This window comes from Thunnus thynnus, chromosome 18 (genome assembly GCF_963924715.1).
Source record: "Thunnus thynnus chromosome 18, fThuThy2.1, whole genome shotgun sequence".
Lineage (NCBI taxonomy): Eukaryota > Metazoa > Chordata > Actinopteri > Scombriformes > Scombridae > Thunnus > Thunnus thynnus.
Genome location: NC_089534.1, coordinates 17,863,708 through 17,878,555, shown reverse-complemented (window position 1 = coordinate 17,878,555; position 14,848 = coordinate 17,863,708). Strand labels below are relative to the sequence as shown.

At 40.3% G+C, this 14,848-nt stretch overlaps 1 protein-coding gene across 5 annotated transcripts in view; it reads left to right on the top strand.

The window, feature by feature from the left end:
- Positions 1 to 14,848, top strand: part of stxbp5a (syntaxin binding protein 5a (tomosyn)) — a 99,785-nt gene that overhangs the window by 26,646 nt on the left and 58,291 nt on the right. For all 5 annotated transcript variants that reach the window (XM_067572306.1, XM_067572304.1, XM_067572303.1 and 2 more), the window contains one exon: positions 12,061 to 12,142. In XM_067572306.1, coding sequence (XP_067428407.1) covers positions 12,061 to 12,142 — 82 coding nt within the window. The remainder of the gene's footprint in view (positions 1 to 12,060; positions 12,143 to 14,848) is intronic.

Below are 14,848 nucleotides of genomic sequence, written 5' to 3'. Positions count from 1 at the left end.
TGCTGCAAATGTAAGATTCACCAGGCGTTGTAGAAGTTTGAAACTACAGCAAAGTTAGAAATCACAGAGGGCAGATTTGATGTAGACTGCAGAATGAATTGAGAGTTTCTGCTTATATCAGTTCAGAGTTCATGCTGTAATTGGCCAAGTGGGGTTCAGAGCGCTAGTGTGTTAGTAGCAGACGGAATCGGTGTCCTTGCACTCTGTGCCGGGCCGGGACTCATGTTTAATACATACTCACCGTGTACCCAGCTGATTATGTGCGCTGTGTGAGATGGCAGTGAACAAAGTGCACACAACCAGTGTCCAAATAGATAATTTACTTCAATTTGGTATTAAAATGACTCCCCTAGTTTCCTGTGAAAAGGTAGCACCAGCGCTAATGCATACATTGCTACTTCTAAATGCATACATGCAAACATTTTAATGCTCGACTTCAGAATCAGAACAGGTCACGACAACTTGCCACTTTTAAACTGAAATTGCAGCCACTTGTCACTTGCAGAGACGTTGTTGTGGCTTCCTGTTGTGTTTAACACCATCAGTTGTTTGAATATGATCCTTTAACTGGCTGCATGTTGCTATCACAACAGCAGATTTCTGTTAAACCGCTGCCTTTTACACTTGCGTAAAGAGTATTAGACTATTAAACAGTTGGACAGTTGCAGTAGCTAGAAATCACACGTCTGTCCTGTGTTGGGCTAAATCCAAGATGTTGCAGGGTACAGAAATTTGTCCAGGTTTGACGTACAAGCAGCATATTCATGTATCTTAGTTTCCTATTCATGCAGTATCTTTACCTCTCTGGAGAGTTCATTCTCTTCTCGCTCTTTCTCTTTCCTCCTCCTGTCTCTTTCTATTTCACCTCTTCCTACCCTTTTTTTCCCTCTACATCTCTCATTTTCTCTCCTATACTATGCATGCTTTTGTAGACGGGTTTGGCCACAAGCTGTTCTGCTGACTCAACACTTGTTCCCTTATAGTTTACCCCTTTACTCCCTCCCGCTTCCCTCCTATCTCGTCCCCGCTCCCTCCCTTCCTCTATCCCGCCTTCGATCCCTACAGCCAGTGAATTTCCAAACCTCTTACCCCCGCTTTTATTCCGTTCCTTCTCCCTCCCCCCCCCCCCCCTCCCTCTGTCTCATCTCTTTTCAGATATTTGCCTTCGAGTGGCCGTACAGTAGCTCAGTGCTGAGTTGTCCTGCTAAAATTAGATGATGTCCTGGGTTGTTAACACCCTACTACTAGGCAGAATTGGCAACACTCCAAGAATCAACAATCCACATTATCACTACAGCGTTTGGGGGGGGGTTTACAATTTTTACTGTGCAACACCACTGTGCCCGCTTTTGCTGGATCAAGCCCAGACTAATTCATAGACAATATTTCTTAGTAGAGTTGTGATTCTAGTACAACTGGCCACATAGCCCTTTGTGTTTCAGCATTGTTTCACTGTCATCTTCATAGGTCAGTGAGGAAAGATTTCAAGAGGATGGTGACTAGTTAAGTTTTGTGTAATAATTTCTTTGCAGTGAATTAATCAAAATAAGCATGTATCTAACCTTAGCTGCTCTAATATTGTTATCTTGCACAGTGCAGTACAGATCCCATATGCATCTTTCTATTCCTAATCAGCCCTCTACCTGCAAACTCAGAACATGCCTTGTTGCTAGTTGAATGTGGATTACTGCGATGTTGAACTGTGCACCTCAGCAAATGGCTATTGTCAAGTATGTCACCTAGATGAATCTTAGGGACAGGGGCTATAATAGCTGTGGGGGTTGTATGTGTGTGTTTTTGTATACGTCTGTGTATGTGCATCGCAATGCTTTCCAAGGTGAGAGCGAGAGAAGCTGAGGCAGCGACAAATACTCAGCAGCCCCATCGCAGTTTAATTGTTTGCCTGCATAATAAATCAAATGTGTCAAGGGAGATTATTTATACAAGGACTGTGTTAAACAAATGAATTACCAGTTTTGCTCAACTCTGGGTTTTTCTTGTTGTGTGTAGCTGTGTGTGTCACTGCCCGCGCCTGCCTGCGTGTCTTTTTTTCCATGTGTGACTCGGATATTCATGAGGGAGCGTGAATCTCATAGCTTCCTCGCCTTCTCTCTGTCACTGATGTATATGGTGCTACCTGAATGATCTAGCAGAGGGAGGGGAAAGGAAAACAAATTAACAGAAATAAGTTGTACTGTACTGCCCCTTTAGAGCTCCAGTGTGTAAATCTCTAAAGCTCACAGGGTGAAGACTTGTGTCCAGAGAGCTTTTTAGCTTGCAGTGTGCACCAGCACCTTGGTGGGATACTGTAGTCCTTGTTCCTGCTGTTGCTAAGCGACAGCTGCAAACCTGCACATTTTTGCTCAAGTTGAGATGTTTTCAGATATCACTGACCGGTTTGCTGCCGGCCCCCTCTGTCCAGAGCATGTTTTTTTTTTTTTTTTTCATCTGAACCAAGAAAACCATGTCAGCATTGTAAAGAGAGGTCCCTGGTGGACGCCCAGGATATGCCTCCATTCCTACTGCTGTAAAGACAGAAACAAAATGTATAACAGTGTTAACCTGAAGTAGGAACACCTCTGGAAAAACTTCCGAACACAGGTTTCGTGGCAAACTCTGTATGGAGGCTGGAATGTGTCAAAATAATTGGTTAATTAAGTGTTACATTAAAAGCATTTACAGCGTTGTTTTTGCTTTAAATGATGCACTTCAAAAAGCTATTATTATAAAAGTAATAAAGAGATCATCACATGTGCCAAGTCAGGGTGGAGTGACAAAAACGGCTGACTTAAGGAAGGTCGCGCTAAGTGCCTGGTTAATAGCTGAGTGCTGGCCACAGTGCAGGGCTGGATCATGGCCTGGAGGAATGGAGATGTAATGTAGTTCCCTCGGCAGCCTTTAAATTTGATGTAAACAGCCGCAGGCAACCAGAGGGAGGGCAGGAGATGGGTGACATGGGAGCATTGAGGCAGGTTGAGGTCAAGGTGGACCGCATCATTATGGATGATTTGTAGGATATCACCTCCAAATGGAAGCTGAGTAATGTGTGGACAGGCAGCTCAGCAGACTTTGTGGCTGTGGTGGGGGTCTTTGCAAGATTGTTCTTTCTCTCAGCTTATTACTATGTTGTTTCTCTTTTTTTTTTTTGCTGTAAAGGCATTCTTATTCTCCTATGTCTCGCTCTTATCCTCCTCCTTTTTTTTTCATTTTTGTCTTCCCTTCTCTGCCTCCCTTCTGTTTCTTCTGTTTTCTGCCTTCCAGCTTTCACTGCCTCATTGCCGTCTCTGGGTCCAGTGCAGAGCAGGCTGTGCCCCGTGGCCCCGCCTCCCTCCCTGGCAGGGTGATGTATGAGTGGCTAGCTTTGACGTCACTTCAGGCCCAACGTCATAGCAACTCAGTGCTCCCAGGCTCGCTCTTTCTGGTGCTTTCTCTCAGCGCCTCTCCCTTATTCTCCTATCCTCCATTAATCACCACTCTCTTTTCTTTCTCTTTCACTGTCTACTCCTTTGTGATATCTCCTCTGTTTTCCTATTTCCCCTTCTCCACATCCATTTCTTTATCTTGTCGATCATTTTTCATCGCTCTAGCTCATGTTAAGACATAATCTTGCCTTTCTTTTTTTTTTTGTCCGCCCTGCGTCTTGTTCTGTTGATTTCTGCAGCTTTCTGTTTTCGTCTAAAGCTGCATCCTCTCTGTTATTTTTCAATTAATTCCACACACGGACACACAAATATACAGAGTCATGAGATGTTTGAGGTAAGCAGACAAAGCAGCAAGCCAACCACTCTCTCATGTGAAATACAGGCTCATCCCTATTCAATTACACTTATCAAGATCAACTCTATTCCTGGATAACGTGGTTTCATAAAACCTGCAGTCTGCTTCCCGCTGCACCCAGCCAATTCTCTCTATGACAACTTTGCTTTGCCAGATACCCGGTGACTCACCTTTTATTTGTCACAAAAGTTGCCCATGGCTTTTGTCAAAAATAAATACAAGAGGAGCAATATAAAAGTGAATTATCAGTCAACTTTGACTTCCAGAATAGCTTGGGAAAATTTCATTGGACTTGACAAGACACGGAGCTGACCCACTTTCTGCTTTCGCTCTCTGTCTTCCTCTCTCTTCCTGTCTTCCTTGTCTCACTCCTATCGCTGCCTGCGGTCAGTCTGTCCACTTTTGGCATCGGTGCAGTGTGGAGAGAAGGGGCGCAGATAGACACCTCGCTCGGTTGAAATGGAATGAGGAATGCTCTTGTCAGCAGCGGTGACACATCTCCTACTGAGCCTGTCCCGTGTGGATGGAACAGAGGCACCTCGGAGTAACTTTGGGTCATGTTTGTTAAAATACTGGAGGAAAATGTGACTATGGCATCTGAGATATCCAGGAACTTTTCTTGTAAAGCAACGCATGTCATTTTAAGATTCAGGAACCAGTCATGTGTGGAATTTTTAAGGGTTTATTTTGCTGGCATCTGTTGTCCTAAGGAGACATTGATGTAGCCCTTTTTTCAGCATTTTGATATGACTCATCAATCACAGTGCGGCCAATAATGTGACACATTTCTGTTCTTATTACCATCTTCCTATTTTTATACCAAACAAAACGCTGTTGTAGTTGAATAACATGACAACCCAAAATTCATCTTTTCGTACTAGGGGATTTTTCCAGGTGTACAAAAATGTTTTCCCCTAAAGAAATATTGTGGGTAAAAGGCAATTATCTACTTGAATCAAATGCACAGTTAGTTTAGTTCAAGCATCACAAAAAAGAATGGTTGTGTTCATTATACAAACTCTGAGTTGTCTACTGCCTTTCTTTCTGTAATATCGTAAAATATATTGTCAGTGTTGTTATACCATGTCGAAAGCCATTGATATGAAAACAGAAATTGAAATTATGTTATTTCCCACACTGGCGTGAAATTGAGGCAAAGACATACTGCCAGGGGAAACATGTATTTTATAGGAAACACACTTTGACACAACAATGGTAAACAGTTACTCAGTGCCGGGGGTTTACAAAAACAAATGTAAACGCTTTCATGCACTGGGTATAGATTGAATTACCACCAGATATTGAGAGCAGCAGAAAGGGCATTCAAATAAAAAAAAAAAAAAAACCCTGACAAACCTGCAGTATTGCTTTTAAGATGGAGTGGTCCTTTTTCTTGTAACACTGTATTATAATAATCATTTTAAACCTTTAATTAACGATTGAACTAATCATTTACAAAACATTTATGTACATTTGCAAGTTATAAATAATTTGCTTTGTCAAACTATTAGATGTACTAATTTACATCTTGTGTTAACAGTTGTTTAATAATTATGTGAATACAACATTTACAAATGGTTAACAAACGACGTTTGACATTATTTGTTGATTAAACTATAAATCATTCATTTATATTAGCTTTGATAGTCAGATTAACTCAATCAATGTGAATTGTTATGCTAAGCCCTCCTACGTGCTACTACTAATCTGTGACAAAAACTTTGGTTAAGGTTGTCCACCATTAAATTAAACTTTTAAAAGGCATTTGTACTACTGAATAGTTTACCCTCAGGGTCTGCAAAAACCTCTGTTTGATAAAGCTTAATTAAACGTAAAAGAAAAATGATCATGGTAGTTAGTATAACACTCTTTAAAGCATTTAGAAATGTTTTATTCCAGTGCACATGAACGTATAATAGTTTATATTTATGTGCAAGTGTCACTTGACTCATTTACAATACATGCAAAGAGCCTAATATAGAGCAGACGTTGTTTGCATCAGCTGTTACTAAGGTTTAGACTTAGCTTAGTTATAAGATGTGTTTAGTAAGTGGAGATTTACACATAGTCAAATTAAAACCAGTTGCACCACACACACTATATCTTATGTAGAGATTAGTTGTTACTGAATATTTACACCCAGTAACTGCCAGCTGTTACTATTACGTTGCTAATGGATCCGACCGACAAAACTAGCGTTAGCTTGCTAATATATGACCCGTTTAGATTGAAGACTAAACAAGGTAATATGCAATCTGGTCAACTCATCTGACCTGATGCCATTAAAATGGTGTTTAATGATAGTGTAAACTGGGACATATATTCTCTTACTTTCCACAAAAATCACACAATATACCTCAAATTACAAAACTTTATGCCACTAACATTAGATCAGAATGACCAGATAATGTTGGCTACGTTGAGTAATTGGATATGACTATTTACATGGTTGATTGCTTCTGATTAAAGGGCACTACAGATGTTTACCTACCAACTGATTTATACATTACTTAAGTCTTTATTAAGTTTTAATGGTGACCTGATTTTGTAAATCACTAGTTTGAAATTAGCTAGTAGTTACTAAGAATTTAGGAGAAACTTTACATACATATGTGATGAATTCACAAATAGCTAGTGCAGCCCAGTGTAGGGGTATACAACAACTAAGTTTCTTGTGGTAGAATTTAGTCCATGGCCAAATACTTTGCACACTGCTTCATGCATTGAAGCTTCTCCCATTGGATTCAGTGTCTTGTTGTGGCCTGCTGCATTTTTATGATATTTATTATGGCAACATTCACTTAAAACGCATGAACAAAAGTCAGCGTCTCCTTCTTTGATGGTTTGAATTTCTTTTGCAGGATTGTTTTGTATGATCACGTCTGTGTCAGTGTGTGTATGTGCGCTTCATGATAATGTGCTTGTGGGATGGCTGCCTCTTCAGAGGGAAGGCAATGTGAGCAGTTTGAAAAGCACAACCTTAAATCTTTTTCTCTCTCTTTCTGCGGCTGTGGAAGATTTGGTTGCCAGGCAACATTAGGGAAGAGTTTTCAATTAAGTCACTTTGGGTTAGATGGACTGTACTGTCACCGGGCCTAAACCATCCTAACTAATGCCACATGGGCACTACTACATGTATGAAGGTTACACATAAAAAGATGCTCTATTACTTACTATGCAAAGACACACACTTCTCTAAATGCTCTACGATAAACAAAATATATTGGAAATATGGGATGGTTTTTGTGAATGGTGAACATTTATTGCCCATGAAAAATTAGGCATAAGAGAAACCATTTTTGCCTTGTATTGAGAGTAGCTAGTAACAGTAGCATTGCTGCATTTTTGTTCACCAAGTTTAATTAACTCTTTCCTCAATTTAGGGAGCAATGTCTCCATCATTTATGTAGACAAATATCCAGCTTCATCAGTTGCCTTCATGTACAATCAGTAATTAAATAAACAACTGAATATTTTAATGTTATAGACTGTTTCCCATGTTTTGGCAAACAGCAATGACCCTTGGCACCATCTTCTTTCTCATCACTTTTCCTCTTCTGAGCATGGAAACGATATTAAAAAAAACACACCCACACAATTGAAGCTTTTTGGTGTACCATGTATTATGATCCTCATTAAATGAGTTGATCTAAGCTTGCCCTCTGTACATGCACATTTGACCTACATGGATGTCAGTGTCCCTCTCTAAGTCTGTGACAGTTTAGCCAGCAGCAATACCCTCCAGGATAATGGCCATACTAGGTCAAGTGGAGAGAGCATTGGGGTCCACTGGTTGCAACAGCGATTTGGTGCACGCTGATGAGCTTTTTGGCCTCTGTCTTACAGTCAGACCACTTGATTTTAAATTTCTTCCAATGTGCAACACTCTAAACTCTGAACGTTCAGTGCAGCTGTGACCTTCTGTCACTTTACATATGTCATTTTGTTTGAGAAGCCACCGCTGAAACCTCCAAGCACCATCACCACTTTTATTTTTTGAACATCTTCTATTATGATTCCTTTGTCACAGTTGGTGAAGTTGCTCTTTTTTTGAATTCCCCTTTTCAGTGGCAAGATGAGTGACAGGATGTTATGGAACTGTTTCTGAAACCATGAATGGGCCACTACTGTGGACACAATAATGTTTATCAGGTAATACTGTTTATGCACAATCCCTACAGTTTCACCCTGATGATTTATTATGAAAAATGGTTCTGTATGTGATCTTCGATAAATGAGAGGAAAAATGTAGGTATGGAGAAGACATCTACCGTAATAATTGCAAGTTTATGCATGTTTATACCCTTTGCTTTCTCTCTACTTTTTATTTATATATTTATCTCAAGAGTCAGTATGTAAGGTTTGTGTGGACCACATTTTAGTATTACACTCAGCATTTTTTTTTTTTTTAATTTATTTTTAAGATGGGTGGGGTTCCAGTAGGTTAGTAAAGGGTGGTAAAGTGGTATCCATGAGGGCTGCCCTGTTCCAGATTTACTCTGTTATTTACACTTTAGATCATAGGTAGTGTGTGTTTAGGGGAAGGTTATACCTCTATTATGTTCTAAAGTGGAGTGAGACAGATCTTGGGGGAGTTTTCTGAGGCTCAGATGGGCGGCTGGGGAACATAATGTGATTCAAGCTATAAAGGCTAAGCTCTCCGCATGTGTGTCACTGCAGACTCAAAAGTCAAATAGGGAAAGGTACTGGTTATGCTTACTGGCCGAAATCCAGTGGAGCTGGTGGATTTCTTCTTGTCAGGGCATCACTGACTGAGATTTGAAGGCTGGACAGGAGGGGGAGGGCATAGCTTAATCCACTTGAAGAGTCAAGGGGAAGCTTGTCAGGCACTGCAGAGGCTACTGTACCACACTGATATCTGATTGGAGGGTAACCACCATGTGCTCTCTGAAAGCTGGGGGTTTATGACTGACCATCAGCTCTTCCTGATAAATCTGGTTGGATTTAGGTCTATAAATCTCTCTGACTTTTACATTTTGGTCCTAAGAATCAAAGCTTTAATGGATCATTTAGCACTTAAAGCCTCTGGAAATTTGGCTTGAAATAGTTAAAATGCATACATGATATCAAAGATGAATGTCTCATTAAGCATCCACAAAAATCTGAGTGAAAATAAATGTTCATAGCTATCAGCAAACCTAGTTCAAAAAACAGCTAATTTTGCTGTGTAGACCTTTTCTCACGACTGTGTAGGCATGGCAGATCAAGTTTTGATTGACACCTACACCGGCTACTGGTTGCTGGCTAACTTCTGTAGCTAATGACTGGATTTCAGTGGTGCAGAGCCACATTTCTAACTCACTGAGCCTCACCCTCAACATGTTAGATATACTACATTATTAAATGTACCATTATCACTAAAGGAGGCAGGGGAATGGCAAAATATAAGACACACCAAGCAAGAGCGAGCAGGAGAGTGAGAGGAAGAGAGAGAAACTGTTGCTAACTGCTAAGCTATAGTTACTAGCAAATCTGAAAAGCGTGTTAACAACTGTGTGATTAGTGAGAAGGTCGCTGAGGTGTAAGCTAAGGGTGCCTGTGCAGAAATAGTGTAAGTTTAAATGTTCAGTAGGTAATTAGCAGCAGTAATGAAGAATATAGCAAAACTAACTGGGTTGAGATACAGAAACGCTACCAATGACACAGAAACTTTGGCAACTGAAATTGAGACAATTTTCTTACCACAGCACGTCACTTTATGATTGGTTTGCAGAATTTATTGCATAATTTTTATAATAAATATCCGAGCATAACCACGCTCAATTCAAACCCAATATCAGGAGAGTTTAAAAAAACCTAAATGACAATATTTTGAATTTGGATTGAAACTAATTTCTAATGCTAAATTGCATAGTTAGAATGCTATTATGGATTTGGGTTTCCAGTGGCTTTAAAGAGTGAATTACAATACTGATTAGATATTCATGATTGAGACTACTATACACCATACGATAGAATAACCTGCTGTGACTGTTTTTACATTGTAAACGAGCTGTAAACACAACTGTTAGCTGTTTGCTGCTCGTTAGCAAACAGTTGTCTATTTACACATCTAGCAGATACAGAGCAACGTTAGCATTCCTCCTTCATGAATCTAAGCTCAGTTTTGCTCTCCACCAACCCCTAAGGAAAATATGTAGCTTTTTTAGCTGCTAAATGCACCACTATGTTCACCAGCTAGCTGTTAGCTTTGTCTGTCTGCCATTTGGTGCTGGGCAGGTGGTGTATAGTGGGCGTTATTTTTGCTTAAAATAGCTTCCTGCCACGTCTGAAAAGGACACTGATGAAAGAGGTGAGAGTGAACAACAAATGCAACATTGCGGGGTGTAAAATGACAATAATTAGCTGAAAGATGCTAAAACATTTCATAGAGGTTAGGGTAACTGCAGTTAGTTATCTACGAGCGTCAAATTTACACATTATTATCTGATCCATTGTTGATATTAAATATTGATTATAGCAGCATGAAGCACAACCCTGACCGTATTTTCACACAGCACCTTCTTATCAAATATAACTACAGTATGAATGACATACCAGCCCACATTGAGATTGGACCAACTGAGCAAATTGAAGAACAAGGGATGAACATATATTTATATTGTTTTTGTTTAGTCATAAACACCACTCCAAAGGAAAAATGGATGTACAAAATATGTTCCAGGCTTCTGGCTGAGGAGAAACAAGGTGTGTGGCGCTGGATCTGTTCATGTGGTGGCTTTATTCATTGGGATGGTCACAACACACCTCAGGAATGATTACATGCATTACAGCTTAATAAATTACACTGGAGCTGAAGGCGCAGTTTGCTCTGTGGGAGAGGAGGACTTGATTATTGCTGTGTGAATTAGATTTTTAGGTGGAGGCTCTGTTGTTGCTATCATTGTCATTAGTAACATGTGATGGTGTTTTTCCTCTGCTTAATGGTTAATTGGAGGAACAGCTCTCTCCTTCTGGATTTGTCATTTCTCCTGTTTTCTGTGTGTGCATGTATGTAGATGCATGAAAGATCCTCTTACACATGTTTGATCTATCTGTATTAATACGTAGCTGCATGTCTCAAACTGTGTTTTAGTTGGATAGCTCTGCAGGCAATTTACAGTAGCTGATCACATGCAGAAAACACCACCCCCCCCCATTTTTACACACACACACACCCATACCCACACGCACACACTAATGATGAGCAATAGTGTCGTCCCCAGGGTTTTACACCTCTATGTGCCCCCTGCATGAAAAATTGACACCCCCCACCTTAGCCCTCAGAGTCATGGAAAGAATGAATGGATATAATCAGTAAGCTAACCCATTCATTCTCCCCAGGAAGAGAAGCTCGTTATTCTCTGACAGTCCCTTCTCCTTTCCTTCTTTCTCTCTTTTTCCAGCCTCCATCCTTCCACTCCTCTTCTGCTCTGTTTTCTCTCTCCTCTGCATCTTTCATCAGAGTTGTCGATCCCCCCCCCCCCCGCTATTATTTTCTCATCTGCTCTCGTAATATCCACCTCTTCTCTGCTGATTCACTTTCTGCATATTTGAATATCTGAATTTCCCCCCTCCTCCTTCCATTTTCTCCTCCTCAGTGCCTGTCCTGGTACAGTTCTGTTCCTTCTCTGCAGTATTGCCGATCCCCCCTGTTTCATTTTGAATTTTTATATTTATTCCTCTTTTTTTTGTGTAACATATCACCATTTCTGTATAACTGCAATAATCTACTACTTGATTCAGTATTTCCAAGTAATTATGAACACCTAAATTATATATATTGTTTGGTAACTGGCTCCTGAGTGCCTTTGTATGAACATATTCTCTTAAAATGTAAAAGTGAGCCTCAAGGTGTATAATTGTAGGGCATATAATGAGGTGTTGAATAATTACAACATTTTCAAGACAGGAATATGATTCACATGTATGTGGGGAGTCAGAAAGTGTAAAATCCTTAAATGTTAAGATCTTAACTTGTAGATGATGAATATGTTCAAGCTCTGTTGGTAGACCATAAAAAATGTCACTGTGGATGTTCCATTTTCCCTCTCAGCAGGTAACCATGTAGCAGAAGTCATGACCTTTGAATCGGGTATAGCAAAGAGCAAATGACCTTCAAATGGTGTGACACTTGTTCCAGGCAGCCATATTTGGAAAAAAAAGACACCTCATACAGCTACAGTACATACTGGACCACATACACAAACAAAAACGCACACTAGTGGTTTGGTGATAAATTCCTCAGCTGTAATGTACATTCCTTGACTAAAAACCTTTCAGGTTTGGTCGTCCAGGTGTGGAGTGTTACTGTCAGCATGAGAGTGGAGCGGCTGTCATCCAGCTACAGTTTCTCATCAACGAGGTAGGTAACAAAAACATGAGAAACAATGAACAGTCATCAATCACATTGCTGAATTACTCCAGTTAAGCGTCTTTACTCACCAATAAGACCAGTGCTGTCATACTGAGACAGATAAATCTGTGGGTAATAACATTATTTAAAAAAAATGTATATTGCTGTCCTGCCCAATATTCCACCAGTCATTTAATAAGACTTAGGGGCTGAATCATGAATGTTCATCCCTGGTAATCGTATTTCACCCCTTAAAATGTACTACAAGTAGTTTGCTGTTGTAGGGAAGGGTGAACGGATGATCATATTGGTAGTGTGAAAATAACTTACCCCCCATATCTGCTTACCTCTCTCCACTCTTTCCAAGTAATAACACAGTTAGCTTTACTCTTCCTTGCATGCTCCTAAAGAGTAGAATCAGTCACATGATCAAATTTCCCTGACATCAGTAGGACTGGGTATCGAGCCTAAATACTTTTTGGGTACTGACTGTGTCTGTTGCAAAGTATTGAAAACTGCCAAGTATCAAAAGTTGGAACTGAAAGCCTTTTCCTTCTTTTAATCAGATATCGCTGCATCTAATCAGAAAACCAGGAATATTTGCTAATTCTAGAGAACATTTTATGGCTGCTGGCAGGGCTTTGATATTGACATTTTTGCTTACCAGCCACTGTGGCTAGCAGTTTTCCAAAGCTACTGGACACTCAGCATTTTCACTAGCCACAATTATTTGTTTGGAAATTATGTTTTATTTGACTAAAGTTGGCTATGGTGTGCTACAATTTATTTTAAGTACCAGATTTACAACCTTTTAAATGTAAATGACCACTGTAAACATCAAATCAAGACTACATAAAATGTATCACAGTACAGTCGTCAAATATTCAGCTCTGGTGAGGTTGTGTGTAAAACTCCTTTTGTATGAAAACATGCAACCAATTAAGACAGGCATAAAAATAGTAGCGTCTTATTGCACATAAGAACAGTTATTAAGAAAAGAGTGTAGAAGATTCATTGAAAAGATAAAAACTGTAGAAACCTAGCGAGAGAAAAAACTTCTACTTCCTCTATTTAAAGATTAACAGTGAAAAATTCAAAGTAGAAGAAATCTCTGCAGTAGAAAACAAACTTTTCGTCTAATCAATTCAATTGTTTCCTGATTCAAAATGACAATTTAATTTAATTTTTCCTCTTGCTAGCTGGGTGTGTGTTTGTGTGTGTGTATGTGTGTGTGTGTTAGAGAGAGAGAGAGGTTTATATCATCACAAGTGAATGTGAACTGTGTGTAGATACAACAGTTAGGTCCGTGTGTGTGTGTGTGTGTGTGTGTGTGTGTGTGTGTGTAAGTGACCTGGCCATGCTCTCGTAGCTGCAGCAGGCAGATGGACAGGATCGAGGGTAAGAGGGTGGGGGGCATTTATCAGCCCTCTAAGTGGCTGTAGGAAAAGCAATGCTCACTGGGAGTTGAGCTGACAGCAGTTTTCCTCGGATCGATCTGCAGCGCTGCACCAGTTTATGACACGGAATGCCACCCGCCAAAGTGGCTAGTAAGAGTGACTGTGTTACACGCCACTGCCGAATTCTACCCGCATTTGGCAGGTGGGCTGGTGCTAATGTCAAGCCCTGGCTGCTTGTGTTAAAACATTAAATAGTCAAGTCACGTGGATCTGCTTACCAAGATGGTTGCCTAGGACATTGCTCCAGAAAAATTACCCATTTCCCCCTTGAATTCGACCATTAAATGCCTAATTTGCCATCTAGAAGTAATGTTGTTAAATCACTTGGCGTCATTTTTGAAAACTGTTGTTTTTCTCAATGGCTACTACAAGTTCGAAATCTCAAACTAAGCCGGGGATTAACTATGTTAGTATGGCGAGCAAGATGCTGCCAAAAGCTGCAGAATTGGCCAACCCCAACTCAAGGGCTCCAGTTATTGCATCAAATGCTCTCACAGAACTTCAAGCGACTTTGGAAAAAGCAATGCAAGAGATGTCGCAACTCAGCAACGTTCTCAAAGAACTACAGGAAGATGTTTCCTCAATGAAAACCTCACAGGCTAAAGTTAGCATGGATATTGCTGCTATTTTTGAGAGGCTGGAGCTGGCAGATGGACGGATCATGGACCGAGAGAGTGAGAATGATCGGTCAAGCACTGAGAATGAACCTCAGCTAGTGGACCAGTCACTGGCGCCCATCCCAGATGAGGATCGTCCTCCAAGACCTATGAGATTCCAAATGTTTCTGGAACGCGAACGTGTGATAGCTGCAATGAGAGCGAAATACCAGAACAAAATAGAGATAAAGTGGCATGGCAGGAGAGAATTTCCTTTTTCCCAGATGTGACCAAGGATGTGGCTGACAGGAAGAAGAAGTTTACCGAAGTGTTGAGGAAACTATACGTGGTGGATATTCACGTCACACTGGCCTTCCCTGCTATGCTTTGCTTTTCACGGGAAGGAAAGATGATGAGTTTGATGACCATCGCAAGGTTGAAGGTTATCTTTATTGTCCCACTAGGGGAACTTTGTTTTGCATCAAGGGTTCACATAAAATTGGAATTGGAAATTAAGTTAAAGCAAAAGGAAAAAACAATCTCTGAAAATCATAGTGAGACCTTATTGAAACAGATACAGTATGTGACATTAAATACAAGCTAAACGAGATATATAAGAAAGCAAAATACATTTCTACTAAAGTGGAGAAAAGAAAGTGCTG